Source organism: Ochotona curzoniae, unplaced genomic scaffold (genome assembly GCF_017591425.1).
Source record: "Ochotona curzoniae isolate NIBS_2020 unplaced genomic scaffold, NIBS_Ocur_1.0 scaffold_4506, whole genome shotgun sequence".
In the NCBI taxonomy this organism is placed as follows: Eukaryota; Metazoa; Chordata; class Mammalia; order Lagomorpha; family Ochotonidae; genus Ochotona; species Ochotona curzoniae.
This window is the reverse complement of record NW_024467119.1, coordinates 25,410,186-25,425,047: the sequence shown is the minus strand read 5'-3', so window position 1 is coordinate 25,425,047 and position 14,862 is coordinate 25,410,186. Positions and strand designations below refer to the sequence as shown.

Below are 14,862 nucleotides of genomic sequence, written 5' to 3'. Positions count from 1 at the left end.
TGCCAGGTTGGTCCTGGTTTGCTTCTCACCGCTCAGTGGAGATGAAGATGTAGGCCATGCACAAGCAGTGGCTGTGTTTCAGGGCCACCCTGTAGGTTCTCTACTCGGGAGCTTTGGCAGCCACAAAATCGGCTGATTCCAGATGGGCCCGACCCCGTGGTGGGTCTATGATCCGATCTCCTGGAAGGGACAAGCTTGGAAGTAGTCCACACTCAGGCTGCCCTGGGGTTGCCATGTCATCTGTATGTACGTCTGCGGTCTCAGCGGGGACCCCTTCGAGGGATGTGATCCGTGATGAACGGTGATGGCATAAAGGTACCCAGTGTAGGATGGGTTCAAGTGTCCACACTGCCACCTCAGTTCACATGCTGCATTACAGGTAGCTTTATCCACTATGCCACAATGCTGGCCCCTAGAATTTTTAAAAAGCGTACATACCAGAAAGAGGGAGAGAGAGGGAGAGGGGGGGGGGCGGGGGAGAGTGCACAAGTTTAATTCTACCAGCTGGTTCACTTCCTAGATGTTTACAATGGTCAAAACCTTGAAGTCAACTCAGGCCTCCTATGTTGAGGTGGGAGTCCAACTATTTGAATAATCACAATTGCCTCCCAGGATTTGCATTAGCAGCAGCTGAAGGTGGGCAATTTGATGTGAGATGTAAATACTGTTTATCTTTTTGAAGGGCTGCTTTTAAAAAATTTTATTTTCATAATATTTGAAAACTAGATGCACACACAGACAGACATATAAGGGCAAACAAAGACCTGCCATCTTTTAGTTCCTTCTTCAAAAGCCCGCAACAGCCAGGGATGAGCCAGGCAGGAGTCGGGATCCCAGCACCCTGTCTGGATCTCCCACGTATGTACACAGTAGAGGTCCCCACATCATCGGCTGCTTTCCCAGGGTGCACATTAGCGGAAAGATCAGTCCGAAGCAGAGTAGCCAGGATTCACACCAGGCACTCTGACATGGGAGTCAGGCATCCCAAGTAGCACTCACTGTATGTATTTATTTTTTTAAAATATTCATTTATTTTACCTGAATGTCAGAGTCACACGGAAAGAGGGAGAGACAGAAAGATCTTCCATTTATTGGATGATTGCCCAAATGGCTGCAATGGCTAGAGCTGTTCTGATTTGAAGCTAGGAGCCAGGAGCTTCCTTCAGGTCTCCCACATGGCCCAAAGGCCTCAGACGATCCTCTGCTGTCTTTCCAAGTACATTAGCAGGGAGTTGAATCAGAGCTGAAGCAGCCAGGACTTGAACTGGTGACCAATATGGGATGCCTGCACTGCAAGTGGAAGAGTAGCCAGCTATACCACTCTGTTGCTCCCCAAGTAGCACTTTAACTGCTGTGCCAAATTCTCACTCCATTTATTTTATATATACACATATACATACATATATATTCATTTTATCAGAAGAGCAAAAAGGAGAAATGGAGAGACAGAGGAAGGATATAAACATCTTAGTTGCTAGGCTAAATGATTGTTCCATGTGTAAACTTTTTATGTATATATGGACACATGCATGAATGGCTTTTAATTAATTAACATATCATTAGATACTTAATGAAATCCTCTTATGTGGAAATTCCGGGTTTTTCCAAGTTTTCACTACACTGGGCATCCTTGTGGTTAGCTCTTTGCACACAACCCTGGCTATTTCTCAAGATAAATTCTGGAAAATGAATTGTCACATTCAAAGATACGTACAATGTTAAGATGATATGTGTTATTCATTGGGCCTCCATAGGGTTTGTGGCAATTTCACACTCACCAGTAGGCACTACTGAACTGTGAAAAGCTTTTACAGTGGAAGTGTAACACACACAGTGAGAATTGTGCAAGCTACAAGTTAGATGTGTGCTCCCCCATATGCAGACAGCCATCGAAATGTGCCGATTCCAGTTAAGAGACATCTAAGTGGGAATTGCATGCCGCACTGCTAAGACTTGATGCAGGAAAAACAACATGGAATATTCCATTAATAACTTCATATTGATTATATGGGGCATCTTCAGAAAGTTTGTGGAAAATGCATATCATGGGGAAAAATCTATACAGGAAGTTCAAAAAACCTTGTGTCCAAACACACGTTATGACTCTGTCTCCCTTAAACCTTTTGTATATGCAAATGACAAGACTTGGGATATGTTACATTAGGTCAACCACATTAAAGCTAATTTTACTTTATTTTTTTAAAATGTGGCTATTCAGAGCAATTACATCTTATGCGTGACTTGCCTTGTGTTTCCATTGGACATCACAAAGTGGGGCCACAGCATGGCCCCTTGGATAAGGCAACCAGCGCCTGAGCTGTACATTCCTGATTTTTTCATTCTGGCCCCTCATCTTACCCACCTGCTCATGCCTCAGTCATGGCTGGCACTCTAGGTACCAATGTACCCTGTTGAACACTGCAGTCCTCTCTCAGGAACCTTCAGTAAACACGTGGCAAGTTTCCACTTGGGAAGGTCAAGGTGTCAAGACGTAGGCTATGACCCGCCAAAACTTTGTTATGTATAAACTCACAAGCTGCAAACTTAATCATTCTTTACTTGACTTGTTGGGATGTGTAAATATTTAGGCTTCAGGAATTGCTACTGAGTCGAGCATCACACCTTCATCAAAATGTACACCCCAACAGACATACATGGGCAGAACGCCCAGGCTCAGGAGTCACTTCCCTGGTAGCCAGGCATCCTCTCTCTAGGACTCAGTGCTGACTGCCACTGGACACACCTGAGGTACCCAACCTTGCATCAGACACAGATGCTGATCACAGATGGGTTCTTTTGCCTGTTCCCCTGCTCCCTCCTCCCACTCCCATGGGGGAACATGAGGATCTTGCTTCCTTCTGTTGACTCACATCTTGTTTCTGTAGTCACTGTTTTCATTGGTCTCAGCTTTACAGTGAGAACAATGACCAGTGTGTCTTAGAGGAAGCTGGGCTCTATGGTAGGCTTGTTTGGGTGGTGGCCACAGCCCTCGCCTCGTTGCCCTGTTTCAGTCAAGTGGCTTCCACCGGGGAAGGAATCCAGGCAAAAGTGATTGAAGCAGATACCTGTGTCCAACTTGTCTTCCTTGTTTCACACTTTCTTTCTTGTGGTGGGCTTAATTTTGTGGGACTTATGTTTCAGCTTTTGGAACTCTTCATTTAGAGTCTTGTTGCACAGTGTTCGTTAAAGAGCTTGCATAGCCTTTTAACAAGGTAAAAGAGAGTTTTCTGAAGACTTTCCCCACATGTTTGGGGAATGAGGGCAGTATCTTATGGATGGGAAATGTGAGTGGAGGAATGCCATCTTTGTGCCATTGCTGTTTTAACTTGTTAGGTAAACTTAGGCAATGTCCCCTAAGCCATCATTTAGCTATTTGTGATTAAGGGAGAGCAGAATATTTTCCTTTATTCCTATATCACCCTCAGATGAACACTGCAATAAAAGCCAAAAACAAATGCGAAAGCACCCTTCTTTGGACTAAGGTGATCTTGATTAAAATTTGAAATGCTTTCCCAGTTCCAATCTCCATAATAAAAATAATAAAATGCTTTCTCTCTTCCAACCACTATGTCTAAATACACTAGCAAAATCTAAAGACCTTTCCTTTGTTGTTCTGAGACAGGCTGTAATATTCACCTTACAAAGACAGCCCAATATTCCCTGTCATTGTATTCAAATCTAAAAGTCTGTGCTTTTTAGGAACTTTTATTACTTCTCTTTCTGCCTCATTACTCGGGGGTACCACTGCCTGCTGCAGCATGAACAGGATTGGAGAGGGAGGCAGCGTGCACTTAAGGAAGTAGACAATGAGACAGATACAGGAGAAAGATGATAAAAGCAGGGCAGCCAGAGAGAAGCCTCCTGCTCTGAGACCAGCATCAGTGACTTCCATAGCCCACCCAAGGCCCTCTTGTCCCCTGCACCCTCCCAGTCTCCCACCATGAGGGACTGGTAGGGTTGTCCCTTATACGCTCTGCGTGCTTGGCAGGTGCGGCTGACCTGTGATGCTTTGTAACTTCATGGGCAGCACAGTCTGTGGGAATGGTTCCTTGGGCAGTGCCCTGACCCTGAGCATCGCTGCTTCTCCTCTGGGTGGGTCCTGCTCAACACACCAGGTCCCTAAAGGAGCTGAAGTTACACCTCCCTTCCCCATCCCTTTCTGTTGCACTGTCTTGGAGCAACCCTAAAGCCATCTCATCTGTGCTTGGGTGTTTTGCAGAGACTTGGGAAGTAACCCTTTGGGCTTCCAGCTTAGCAGCTTCGTGCTGGCTCTGAGTTGGGTTTGAAGAACATCAGAGTGGGAAAAGGAGGCAGCAAGATCCAACACCAAGACTGGCCCTTCCTCAAGGGTGCCCCGCTGTCAGCTAAGGCGTCCCCATCAGACTGAGCTTAGCTGTTCCTGTGGTAAGCTGTCTGTAGAGCTGACAGCCCCACCAGAGCTTGCTTTTGGGCCTGCTTGCTGCTGGCTCCCAGCTGGTGTGGCTTCTACAGCACAGGTCTCTACCCTTCCCCCTGCTCCCCCAGGGTTTACTCTTGTTCCAGTGAACACAACCCAGATGAGCTCTAGGGAAGACAGGGTTGAGGATTGTGAAGGGAAAGCAGGGTCAGTTGGGGAGGAGGAGGAGGCTAAGAATGTTCCAGAAAGCTTGGCCTTGGGCATTCTTTTTTCTTTTGCTTTTTTTTTCTCTCTCTCTCTCAAGCTTTGCATTCTCTCTGCAGAATGACATCTTTGAGTGGTCCAGGGATCACCGGGCCCACCACAAGTACTCGGAGACAGACGCCGACCCCCACAACTCCCGCCGCGGCTTCTTCTTCTCCCACATCGGCTGGCTGTTGGTGCGGAAGCATCCAGACGTCATCGAGAAGGGCAGTAAGATTGACCTTACAGACTTGCTTGCCGACCCTGTGGTCCTGTTCCAGAGAAAGTAAGTGAGGGGGCTTTTGCAGCCATGTCCCCTGGGGCGGGGCGGGGGACAGAGAGCACACCACTGGGGCCAGTTCCTCAGGCATTGGCCCTAATGATTAGGCTCCAGCTCAGGGCTTAACTCTTGTTGACTGATTTCCTTTTACTCATTAAGCTTGCCCCACTGGTACCTTTGCTTTTATTTATTCATCCGAGAGAAAGGAACTTCCCCTTTCCTGGTTCAGTCCCCCACCTCCAACCCCTCTTGTGACAGGCTACCTGTGACAGTCTAGATCAGTAAGGCTGAAGCCAGGAGCCAGCTGTGACACATGGGTTGCGGGAAACCCCTCGCTGGAGCCCTCCTCGTGGCCTTCCGGGCTATGGCGTCAGGAACTGGAGCCTAGGATCAGCCCTGTGTTAAGTCAGGACCTGTTGGGAATGGATTCCCCCTTGAGGCCATCAGCACCTTCTGATCTCTTGTGTGAGGTTCTGTTCAAGGAATCTCTCTACCTCCCTGGCTGCTCACACATGCCTGCATGGGCCTGGTCCGAGGATGTGGGCAGGGTTTGCTTTAGTTTGCTGACTCATGTGACTTTGCTCAATTCCAGCAGGGCCTGTCCTCCCTGTTCTGGAACTGTCCTTAGCGATGCCCCTCTAGTGTCTCGGATCCCGACCACTGCCCTACCCACAGGTTTCTGTACAGACAGCTGGGAGTATCAGTCACGAGTGGCCATCAGGGGGCCCTTGCAGGATGAAGCTGCTTGCAGTCAGCACATTTTGGATTGGACATGTACTCCTGCTGTGCGCGCGCTGGTGTGCGAGGTTGGCTGTGCTGGGAGTGTTAGTGAGTGGGCTTCTTGCTGCTGTAGCAATGAATCTGGTGCAGGGAGGGCAGCATGCATTCCCCGCACTGATGGATCCCTGAGGTGACACAGTGAGAAGATGGTCCCTGAAGACTGGCTCCCCTGGCTGGTCCCTGTCATCTGAGGATTTTGCCCCATCTCCTGTTCAGGCTGGAAGTGGAAACGGAGCCCGTGCCTTTGACCAGCATAGGAGTCCCTTTGGGCGGGGAAGTGGGGCTCAGCACTGCACCTCCTTCCCCCTACCCCTCTTGTTTGACTTTGGCAAGGGCACTAGAGCATGGTGACAACTGTCTACCCACCAAGCCAGACTGCCCAGCATCTAATGTGGCTCTTTCTGTACCAGCAGAGGAACTCACCCCTCCCAGTGTCCCTCTTTCTTCTCTAAAGTGGGTGGAACCCTGCCTCCCATAGCCCTTATGAAGACATAGTGGAAAATAGCATACAGACGCCAGTGTTGTGAGCAGTAGGTTGAACCACTGCCTGCTCTGTAGCCCTGGTCATTAGAGAAAGGACTGAAAGTTTAGAGACGCAGATGGAGAATCGGGCATAACTTCCCCTGGGCACACACAGCCACTGTTGCTTAGCCTGTCTCGTTCTCTTTTCATGCGTGTGGTAGATATATTTTGTCCCAAGGCTGTCATGTTACCTGTGTCCCTGTGTGTCTCACCCTTTACTTCAGCTTTCCTTGTCGGCTGCCTTGCCAGAAGCTGTGCTGCAGCGGGATGGGGAGCATGGTGTGGTTGGGCTCACCGCTCTCTGTGCTTGGCTGTGATGTGCGCAGCAAGTGGTCCTGCCACACCATGTGTCATGTTTTGCAAGTCGGACCTCACCTTCACCTCATGAGCCCAGAAAAGGCGAGGGATCTGCTAAGCATCAAGAACTCAAAGGCTGCATTAACCTGAGGGTCTATCACCATAAAAAGGAAACATTTATTTTTCCTTAAGAACTGCTGTGAATGGGCTCGGTTCGGTGGTCTAATGACTAAAGTCCTCGTCTTGAACACACCAGGATCTCATATGGGTGCTGGTTCTAATCCCGGCAGCCCCATTCCGCATCGGCTCCCTGCTTGTGGCCTGGGAAAGCAGTTGAGGATGGCACAAAGCTTTGAGACCCTGCACCCACGCGAGAGACATGGATGAAGCTCCATGCTCCTGGTTTTGGACAGGCTTAGCTCTGGCCATTGCAGCCACTTGGGGACGGAAGATCTTCCTCTTGTCTCTCTTCTTCTCTGTATATCTGACTTTCAAATAAAAATAAAATAAATCTTTAAAAATAAACAAATAAAAACTGCTGTGATTAGATTTATTACGTGTGTCCTGATGGTATGTGTGTCCCAAGACCACTTCTCAGTGCAGGCAGGAGGACCAAGGCCATTCCAGCAAGTTCCCTGTGGAGTCCTAGGAGAACAGTTGTCTTTACCAGGCCAGAGTCCACAGGGGCAATGGTGTCTGACCCCAATGGGTCCTGTTGGTGTTCCCAGCTCAGGGAACCCTTGCTGGGTGCATATCCTTGGAGATTGACTTCCGGCCTCCCAGGACTCCTGGGCAAGGAACCCACAAGTTACTATGTACCCTATTGCACTCTAACATGAGGGGTGCTATAGTACAGCTCAGGACACCCCGTATGTACCTGGGGCAGGAATCCTGACCCACTGTGGAGTGAGGGGCAAAGGAAGGCCTTTGGGAGGGAACAGGCTCAAAGCCCAGACCTGGAAGATGGAAGGGGGTTTGGAAGAAGGTGGAGGAGCCATTGAACTTGAGAGCTAGAAGGAGACTTACAAATCACTTAGGCTAGGCCTTGGCTGTTTTGTGGGGTTTTTTTGTTTGTTTTGTTTTACTGTCCTGGTCAGTCAGGTGTGCATGTAAGTGAAGCAGAAAAGCAAAGCTTGTTAAAATTACAGTTTATTGTAAATAATGACAGCCAACTACAATAGGCTGTGTCACTGTTGAAGTTCATTATGTAAGTAGCCAGAACAACAACTTATATAAGTATTGGTGTAGTGTAAGAATATCTGATGTGTAAAATAATCATGTAATATCATCAATAATAATCATATAATCAATAATAATCATTAAGAGGCTGGGTAAGAAACCTTGAGGTGACCAGGAGACAGAAAGTGGGAATGAGAGGCAAATGGAATCCAGGACTTTTTTTAGATTTATACATTTCTATTGGAAAGGCAGATTTACAGAGAAAGAGCTGGTTTACTCCTTAACTGACTATGGTGGCCAGAGCTGAGCTGATCTGAAGCCAGGAACCAAGAGCAGCCAGGACACAAACCGGCACACATACGAGATCTCCATACTTGGGAGAGGGAAAATGAGCCATTGTGCTGGGCCCCCATGGTTCTTTTTTGTTAAATTCTTATTTATTTATTTATTTATTTTTTATGTGGGACCCCCGTGTTGGCTTATCTGGTTAATCCTCTGCAAGCAGCAATGTTCTCTATGAGTGCCGGTTCATATCCTAGCTGCCCCACTTCCCATCCAGCTCCCTGTTTCTGGCCTAGGAAATCAGTGGAAGATGGGCCAAAGACTTGGGACCCTACACTTGCATGGAAGACGTGGATGCAGCTCCTGGCTGCTGGCTCCAGATCAGCTCTGTTCCAGCCATTGCAGATTTTTCTATTTGTGACTGCTTCTCTCTGCAAGTCTGCCTTTCCAATAAAAATAAATAAAAATTTTATGTATCTATTCATACCAAGAGATCTTGCCAAGACCAAGAGATCTTGCTTCTACTGATTCATTACCCTGCAACAGCCAGAGTTGGGCCAGACCACACACAAGAGACGGGAATTCCATCTGGGCCACTCACATGGGTGGCAGGAACCTAAGTAGTTGAGCCATGACCTGCTTCTTCCAGGGTGCACATTAGCAGGAAGGTGGATGGGAAGTGGGTGGGATGAGGGAGTGGAGGCTAAGACTTAGGCCTTAGCCCGCAAGCTCTGCCTGCTCCCAGCAGCATGATCTTTCCTGAAGCATAGCAGGCAAGGCGAGCATTTGGAACCGGCTGCTCTGGAGGATTTGCCAGGGTTCCAGAGATGCAGGTGTGGTTCTTTGTGTGGCATGGCTTCTCCCTTCTGATTTGGTAAAGGTACAGACTGGATGTGTTGCTCTGCTGGGTTAGTTTGCCAATGTGGGGCCACCAAGGCTGGGCACTGTGATCTCTGGGAGAGCAAATGAGTGGGGAAATGGATGCCAATGACAGACCTAGCGTGCGTCAGCCCCTAGTACAGAGGAGGACACCATTGATAAAGTCACAGCTTACTGGAGGAAAGCTAGCCAGAGTCAATGTTCCATTCTCCTGCTTAATGAGACAGAGAAGAGAGTAGAATTAAAAATGACAGTTCATGCTATACTAGGTCATTTTAACAAGGCTGTTAGACTAAGCAATTCGTTAACTAGGCTGCTTCAGGATTTGCTGGATTAGCAAGTTGTGATGGGTAAGGCCAGCATGAGAAGATGAGAGAGCGAGAAACAAGTGGCAGTGGCTCAAGGGCCAGGACACTAGGCTCCTCTTCCCTAAGTCTCAGGGAGAACAGAGGGCCTCAAGGATCTGCCACTGGAACTTTCCACGACTTGCCCCAGGGTGCTACCTCCCGTGGAGTCCTTGCCCCAGCGTCCTTGAGCCTACTTCCAAAGCCTTCATCAGCCACTTCCCTGAGCTCCATCACTGCAGTCGGAAGTATGTGGACCTAAGAGGAGCCAGAGATACTGGAACAACATGCTTGCCCTATTGTCCACAGAGTGGCCTCCAGGGTGAGAGATAGGAAGAGAAAGCAGCAGGTTCCATGTGGGGGAGCCCCATCTGTGCTCTGTGCCCAAACCCCATCATACACAACAGGATGACCTCAAAGTGAGCCATGCCAGCACTATTAGGAGCTGTGTTTGGCATCAACAGGATGCATGTGTGTTTCTTCCAAAGGATGCTGGAGATAGACAGTGTAGGTGGGTGTGGCTGTACCACTGCGCCAGGAGATGGCTGGGACTTTTCCCCTTCTGCTCCACTGTCCCTTGTATGCAACACTGATTTTGGTGTCACTCATTGTCCAAGTTGACCACTGGCGCTCCATCAGAGGAAGGCGGAAGAGGCAAAAAGGACCCCGTGCGGAATACAGTCAAGTTACTCTTGCAGAGCCTTCCCTGGAGATGTGCAGCCCCATCACCTAACCCCCTCGACCACACCTGCACTCAAGGGAAATGTACTGTCCTGATTAATATGGAAATACTTTAAAAATTTTGCATAAAGATGGGGGGGCAGTATTTAGCCGGGTGGCTTAGATGCCCACTCATTGGAATATCTGGGTTCAATTCCTGGCTCCAACTCCGGATTCTAGCTTTCTGCCAATGCAAACCATGGAAGGCAGAAGGTAATGGCTCAGGTGATTGGGGGCCTGTCACTTATGTGGGGAACCTGACTTCAATCCCGATGCATCCCAGCCATCATAGATATTTTGAGATCTAACCTGTGAATAGGAGCTGTCTCTCTCTCTTTCTCATATAGATAAATAAAATTTTAAAAGTTTGTGTGAAAATGGGATTAGAAAATAAGCTTATCGTGGTGCAAAAAACTTTTTAAAATCCATGCAATTTTTTTCATAATATGTATTTCTATGAACTTTTGTAAAACATATTTGTGGTCGTTTTTTTCCATTTATTTTTACCTATCCGAAAGACAGAGTTACAGAGAGGACGGAGAAATCTTCCATCCACTGATTCCCTGCACAAGTGGCCACAATGGTTAGAGCTGGGCCCAACCAAAACCAGATACTCCATCCAGGTCATTCACATGGGAGCAAAAGACCAAGTTCTTGGGCGGCCTTCTGTTGCTTTTCTGAGTGGTTTGACAGGGAGCTGGATCAAAAGTAGAGCAACTGGGATTCTACCTAATGCTATGTGGGATGCTGGCATCGCAGTCAGGAGCTTAACGTACCGTACCATAACACCAGTCCTTCCATGGAGTGTTTGAAGACCCCTCAGCTATTGCCTCCCTGAATAGTTGCATTTCTAAGGAAGAAAAGGTAGCTGGGAATGGGGTGAGTCATTAGCAGCTCTGCACTGTCATTATTCCGTTGGTCTGCCTTCAACAAAGCATTGGCCATCACATATGACTCAATCTTAGAACGTTTTCTTGGTGTGTGTGAAGCAAGTGGGTGGCATCTCTGCCACCATTTAGTTGGCAGAAACTAGAATCTCAAATCATTTTCTCAAGATACCAGAATGGGGCCCGGTGCAATAGCCAACAGCTTAAGTCCTTGCCTTGAATGCGCTAGGATCCTATATGGGTGCTGGTTCTAATCCCGGCAGCCCCGCTTCCCATCCAGCTCCCTACCTGTGGCCTGGAAAAGCAATTGAGGATGGGGCAAATCCTTGGGACACTGCACCCATGTAGGATACCCAGAAGAAGCTCCTGTCTCCTGTCTTTGGACAGGCTTAGCTCTGGCCATTGCATTCACTTGGGGAGTAAATGATTAGATGGAAAATCTTCCTCTCTGTCTCTCTTCCTCTATATATATCTGCCTTTCCAATAAAAATAAATAAATCTTTTTAAAAAGATAGCAGAATGAAGATCAAATCCAGAGATGATTTCCTCTAATCCTTTGCTTAATTGAGGGAAGTAATTAATTCCTTTAAGACTGACATCCAGGCACTGCCAAGAGCATCTTCAGAGTAACCTAAGTGAATGTTTGTCCAGACACAAGCAAAGCTCTTGCCTCGTCGCCATGGTGATGGGCTGACCTAGTCAGAGATGGGTGGAATTATTTGGAAGAGCAATGCCCTTTCATTTTGGTACCCTGGGACGAGATAAAAATGGATAAATATTGCCATGCCTTGTAGGAGGACAGCTGAACAGCTAGAATCTTTTTTGAGACCTGTTTTACTTCAATTTGTCCCTTAGTCTGTTGCCATTAATCCTTTTCCTTTTTAAGAATGTGTATCCTATTTCTTCAGTGATACTTTATGATTTAAAGAGTTGATTGAAGTTCAGCACAGTAAAATGGAAAGTATAGAGCTTTCCCACTAGCCCCCATCAGCTCACATGCATAGCTTCCCACTGCTTCAGCATCCCTCACACACTGGTACATTTGCTACAACAGATACATCATTATCCCCCCAAGCCAGCAGCTTGCAGCAGGACTCACAGCCTGTACTGCAGATGCTGTAGATTTGGGCAAATGTATACTGGCGTACATCTACTATTACATCACATTCATGATGTTTTCACTGCTCAACAACAACAACAAAAATTCTTTGTTCTGCCTTCATGCTTCCCTCCACCACCACTCCCAACCCCTGGCAACCACCGATGTTTCTGCTATTCCCATGATTTTTGCCTTTTCCAGAATGTTGTATACTTGGAATCATGCAGGATATTGATAGACGTTTCAGTTGGCTCTCTTTCACTTAGCAAAATGCATTTGTTTCCTCCATGTCCTTTGTTGGCTTGTTAGATCATTTCTTTTAGTGCTGAATAATAACCTAAAGATTAATAACCTGAAGAATAATTAATAACCTAAAGAATAATAACCTGAGAGTTGGATGTCCTAAAGCTTATTTACCCATTCACCTTTTGAAGGCAACATCTTGGTTACTTCTAAGTTTTGGCAGTTACTGAAACTACTATAAATATCCATGCACAGGCTTTGTTGTGAACCTAAGTTTTCAACTCTTCTAGGTAAACACCAAAGGGGCGTGATTGCTGGATTGTGTGTGATACATGTATGTATCACAACCAGACTGCCTTCCAAGGTGGCTTTGGCATTGTGCGTTCCCATCAGCAATGAATAAGCAATTCTATGGCTCCATGTCCTTGCTAGCATTTGTTGTTGTCAGTGTAGTGGGTGTTGGCCATTCTGATGTGTAGAGGCATTTCAGTGCTTTAATTTGTGTTTCCCTGGTGATACCGTTTGTGGACCATCTTATCATATGCTTATTTTCCATCTGTATATCTTGAGTGATGACTATTGTAATCTTTGGTCTGCTTTTAAATCAAGTTGTTTTCTTCTTAGTGAGTTCTCACAATCTCTACATGTTAGATAACAGCTCTTATCAGAGACACCTTTTCTCTTAGTCTGTAGCTTTTTTCGTTCTTCTGCCAATGTCTTAGAGAGAAGAAATTGTAAATTATGATGGCATTCAGCTTATCAACTTCTTCCTTCATGTATCTGGTCTTGGGTGTTGTAAGTGAAAAGTCCCTGCCAACCTGAGGATTGTCTAGGTCTTTCATATGTCATCTGCTAGGTCTTCTTTGGGTATTTTGTTTCATAGTAAGACTGTCATCAACTTCGAGTTCCTTTTTTTTTGTGAAGTAGAGTATCTGTGTCTAGATTCTTTTCTTTAATTATCATTTTGTACGTGACTGGTTGTCCCAACACTATTTGTTAAAAGGACTATCTTTTCTCTTTCTGTTGCACTCATTCCTTTGCTGAAGATCAGTTAACTAAATGTGGATCTATTTATGGGCTCTCTCTTCTGCTATGTTGTACTAATGGTTAATTCTTTAGCTAATACCACACAGACTTAGTTACAAGCTTTATAGAGAGTCTTGGAGTCATGATGAAGTGTCAGTCCTTTAACTTTGTTCTTCTCCGACACTTTTGACACCACAAATAATCTTTAGCATCAGTTTGTCAACATCTGTAAAAAGATACAAACAGCTCATCAGTTTGAATACATCTACAAGATAAACTGGATTTTTGTTGGAATTGTATTGGATCTGTAAGTAGTTTAGAAGAAATGACACTTAAAATATTAAATCATACTGTTCATGAACCTGGGATAACGCTTCACTTATTTAGTTCTTCTTTGATTTTTTTCATCAGTCATAATTTTCCATGTGTATTTCTTATACATATTTTGGTAGATTTATAACTAAAATTTTTACTTAAGTAGTGTGCTAGTGTAAATGGCATTATATTTTTTATTTAAAATTTTGCTTGTTCTTAATTATATATAGAAAAAACAGATGACGTTTGTGTATTAAAATTATATCCAGCAGCCTTATTAGTCACAGGAAGTTTTTGTTAATTCTTTTGGATTTTCCACAAAGTCAGTCATGTCATCTTTGAACAAACACAGGTTTCGTTTTTTTCCCAGTTGATGTAACATTATTTCTTAATGCATCTACTAGAGTTTCAGTAATAAGTCTTTGCCTTGGAGTCTCAGGACAGGGCGTCTCATGCGCAGACCTCTGACACCAGCCACCACGTGCACGTGGTAAGCTGTCCCCAGGCGACTGCTTCCTTTGGGTGGAAGTCGGGGCTGAAAACAGAACCAACCCAGCAATTACAACCACCAGCTGATCGGGGCGATGGACTGTGCCAGGCCCTGTACTTGCTAGCACATACAAGAATCTGGTCTGGGAACGCCTCAAAGTTTCTTTGGGGATCTCCCCAATCAAAATGCTGGACTTAGAACCCTAACCAAGAAAAGACAGAAGACAGAACAAGTCAATCAACCATCTCAGCTATATGTTGGCAGTGAAATACTTGGCAAACGGAGACTCTATGATGGACTGTGTCAATCAGTGGATTCTTCAACGACCTGATTGTGCTTGAAGTGGTGAGAATGGCAGCAATTCATAACTGGTGAACTATCAAAACCACTTGAGCAAAAATCTTGGAGCATGCCCCACATCCGGGACCTGGGGTGGGTGGGAAACTAGGTGGGGCTTCTCTCTCAATATCCCCCTTTACCTCAGATACATGAGGGAAAAAATATGGAAATAATAGTCTTATCCACTTTCCTATAGCCCTTGAACATTTTCACCCTAATTAACTATGTAAAGATTGTGAAAAATGCAATAAAAAATGAAAAAAGTCTTTGCCTTGTTCAGTATGTTCTGGAAAAGCTTCTTGTTAATCATCCTTATAAAGTTTGCTGTAGATTTTTAACAAATATTCCTTATCCATTTCATTTAGTTCCCTTCTCTTCCACATTTACTGCTTAGTCACTGCACCACACTCATCCCTTTTTTGACATCTATTGATCTAATCATAGCATTTTTTTAACCTGTTGATAAGATGGATTGCACCAATTGATTTTCAAATGTTGAACCAGCCTTAAATACTTGGTAGAAATCCCACTTGGTCAGAGT

General features: G+C 45.7%; 1 protein-coding gene across 1 annotated transcript in view; it reads left to right on the top strand.

Annotated features, from left to right (window-relative positions):
- Positions 1 to 14,862, top strand: part of SCD5 (stearoyl-CoA desaturase 5) — a 126,242-nt gene that overhangs the window by 75,266 nt on the left and 36,114 nt on the right. The window contains exon 3 of the mRNA XM_040966868.1: positions 4,720 to 4,925. Coding sequence (XP_040822802.1) covers positions 4,720 to 4,925 — 206 coding nt within the window. The remainder of the gene's footprint in view (positions 1 to 4,719; positions 4,926 to 14,862) is intronic.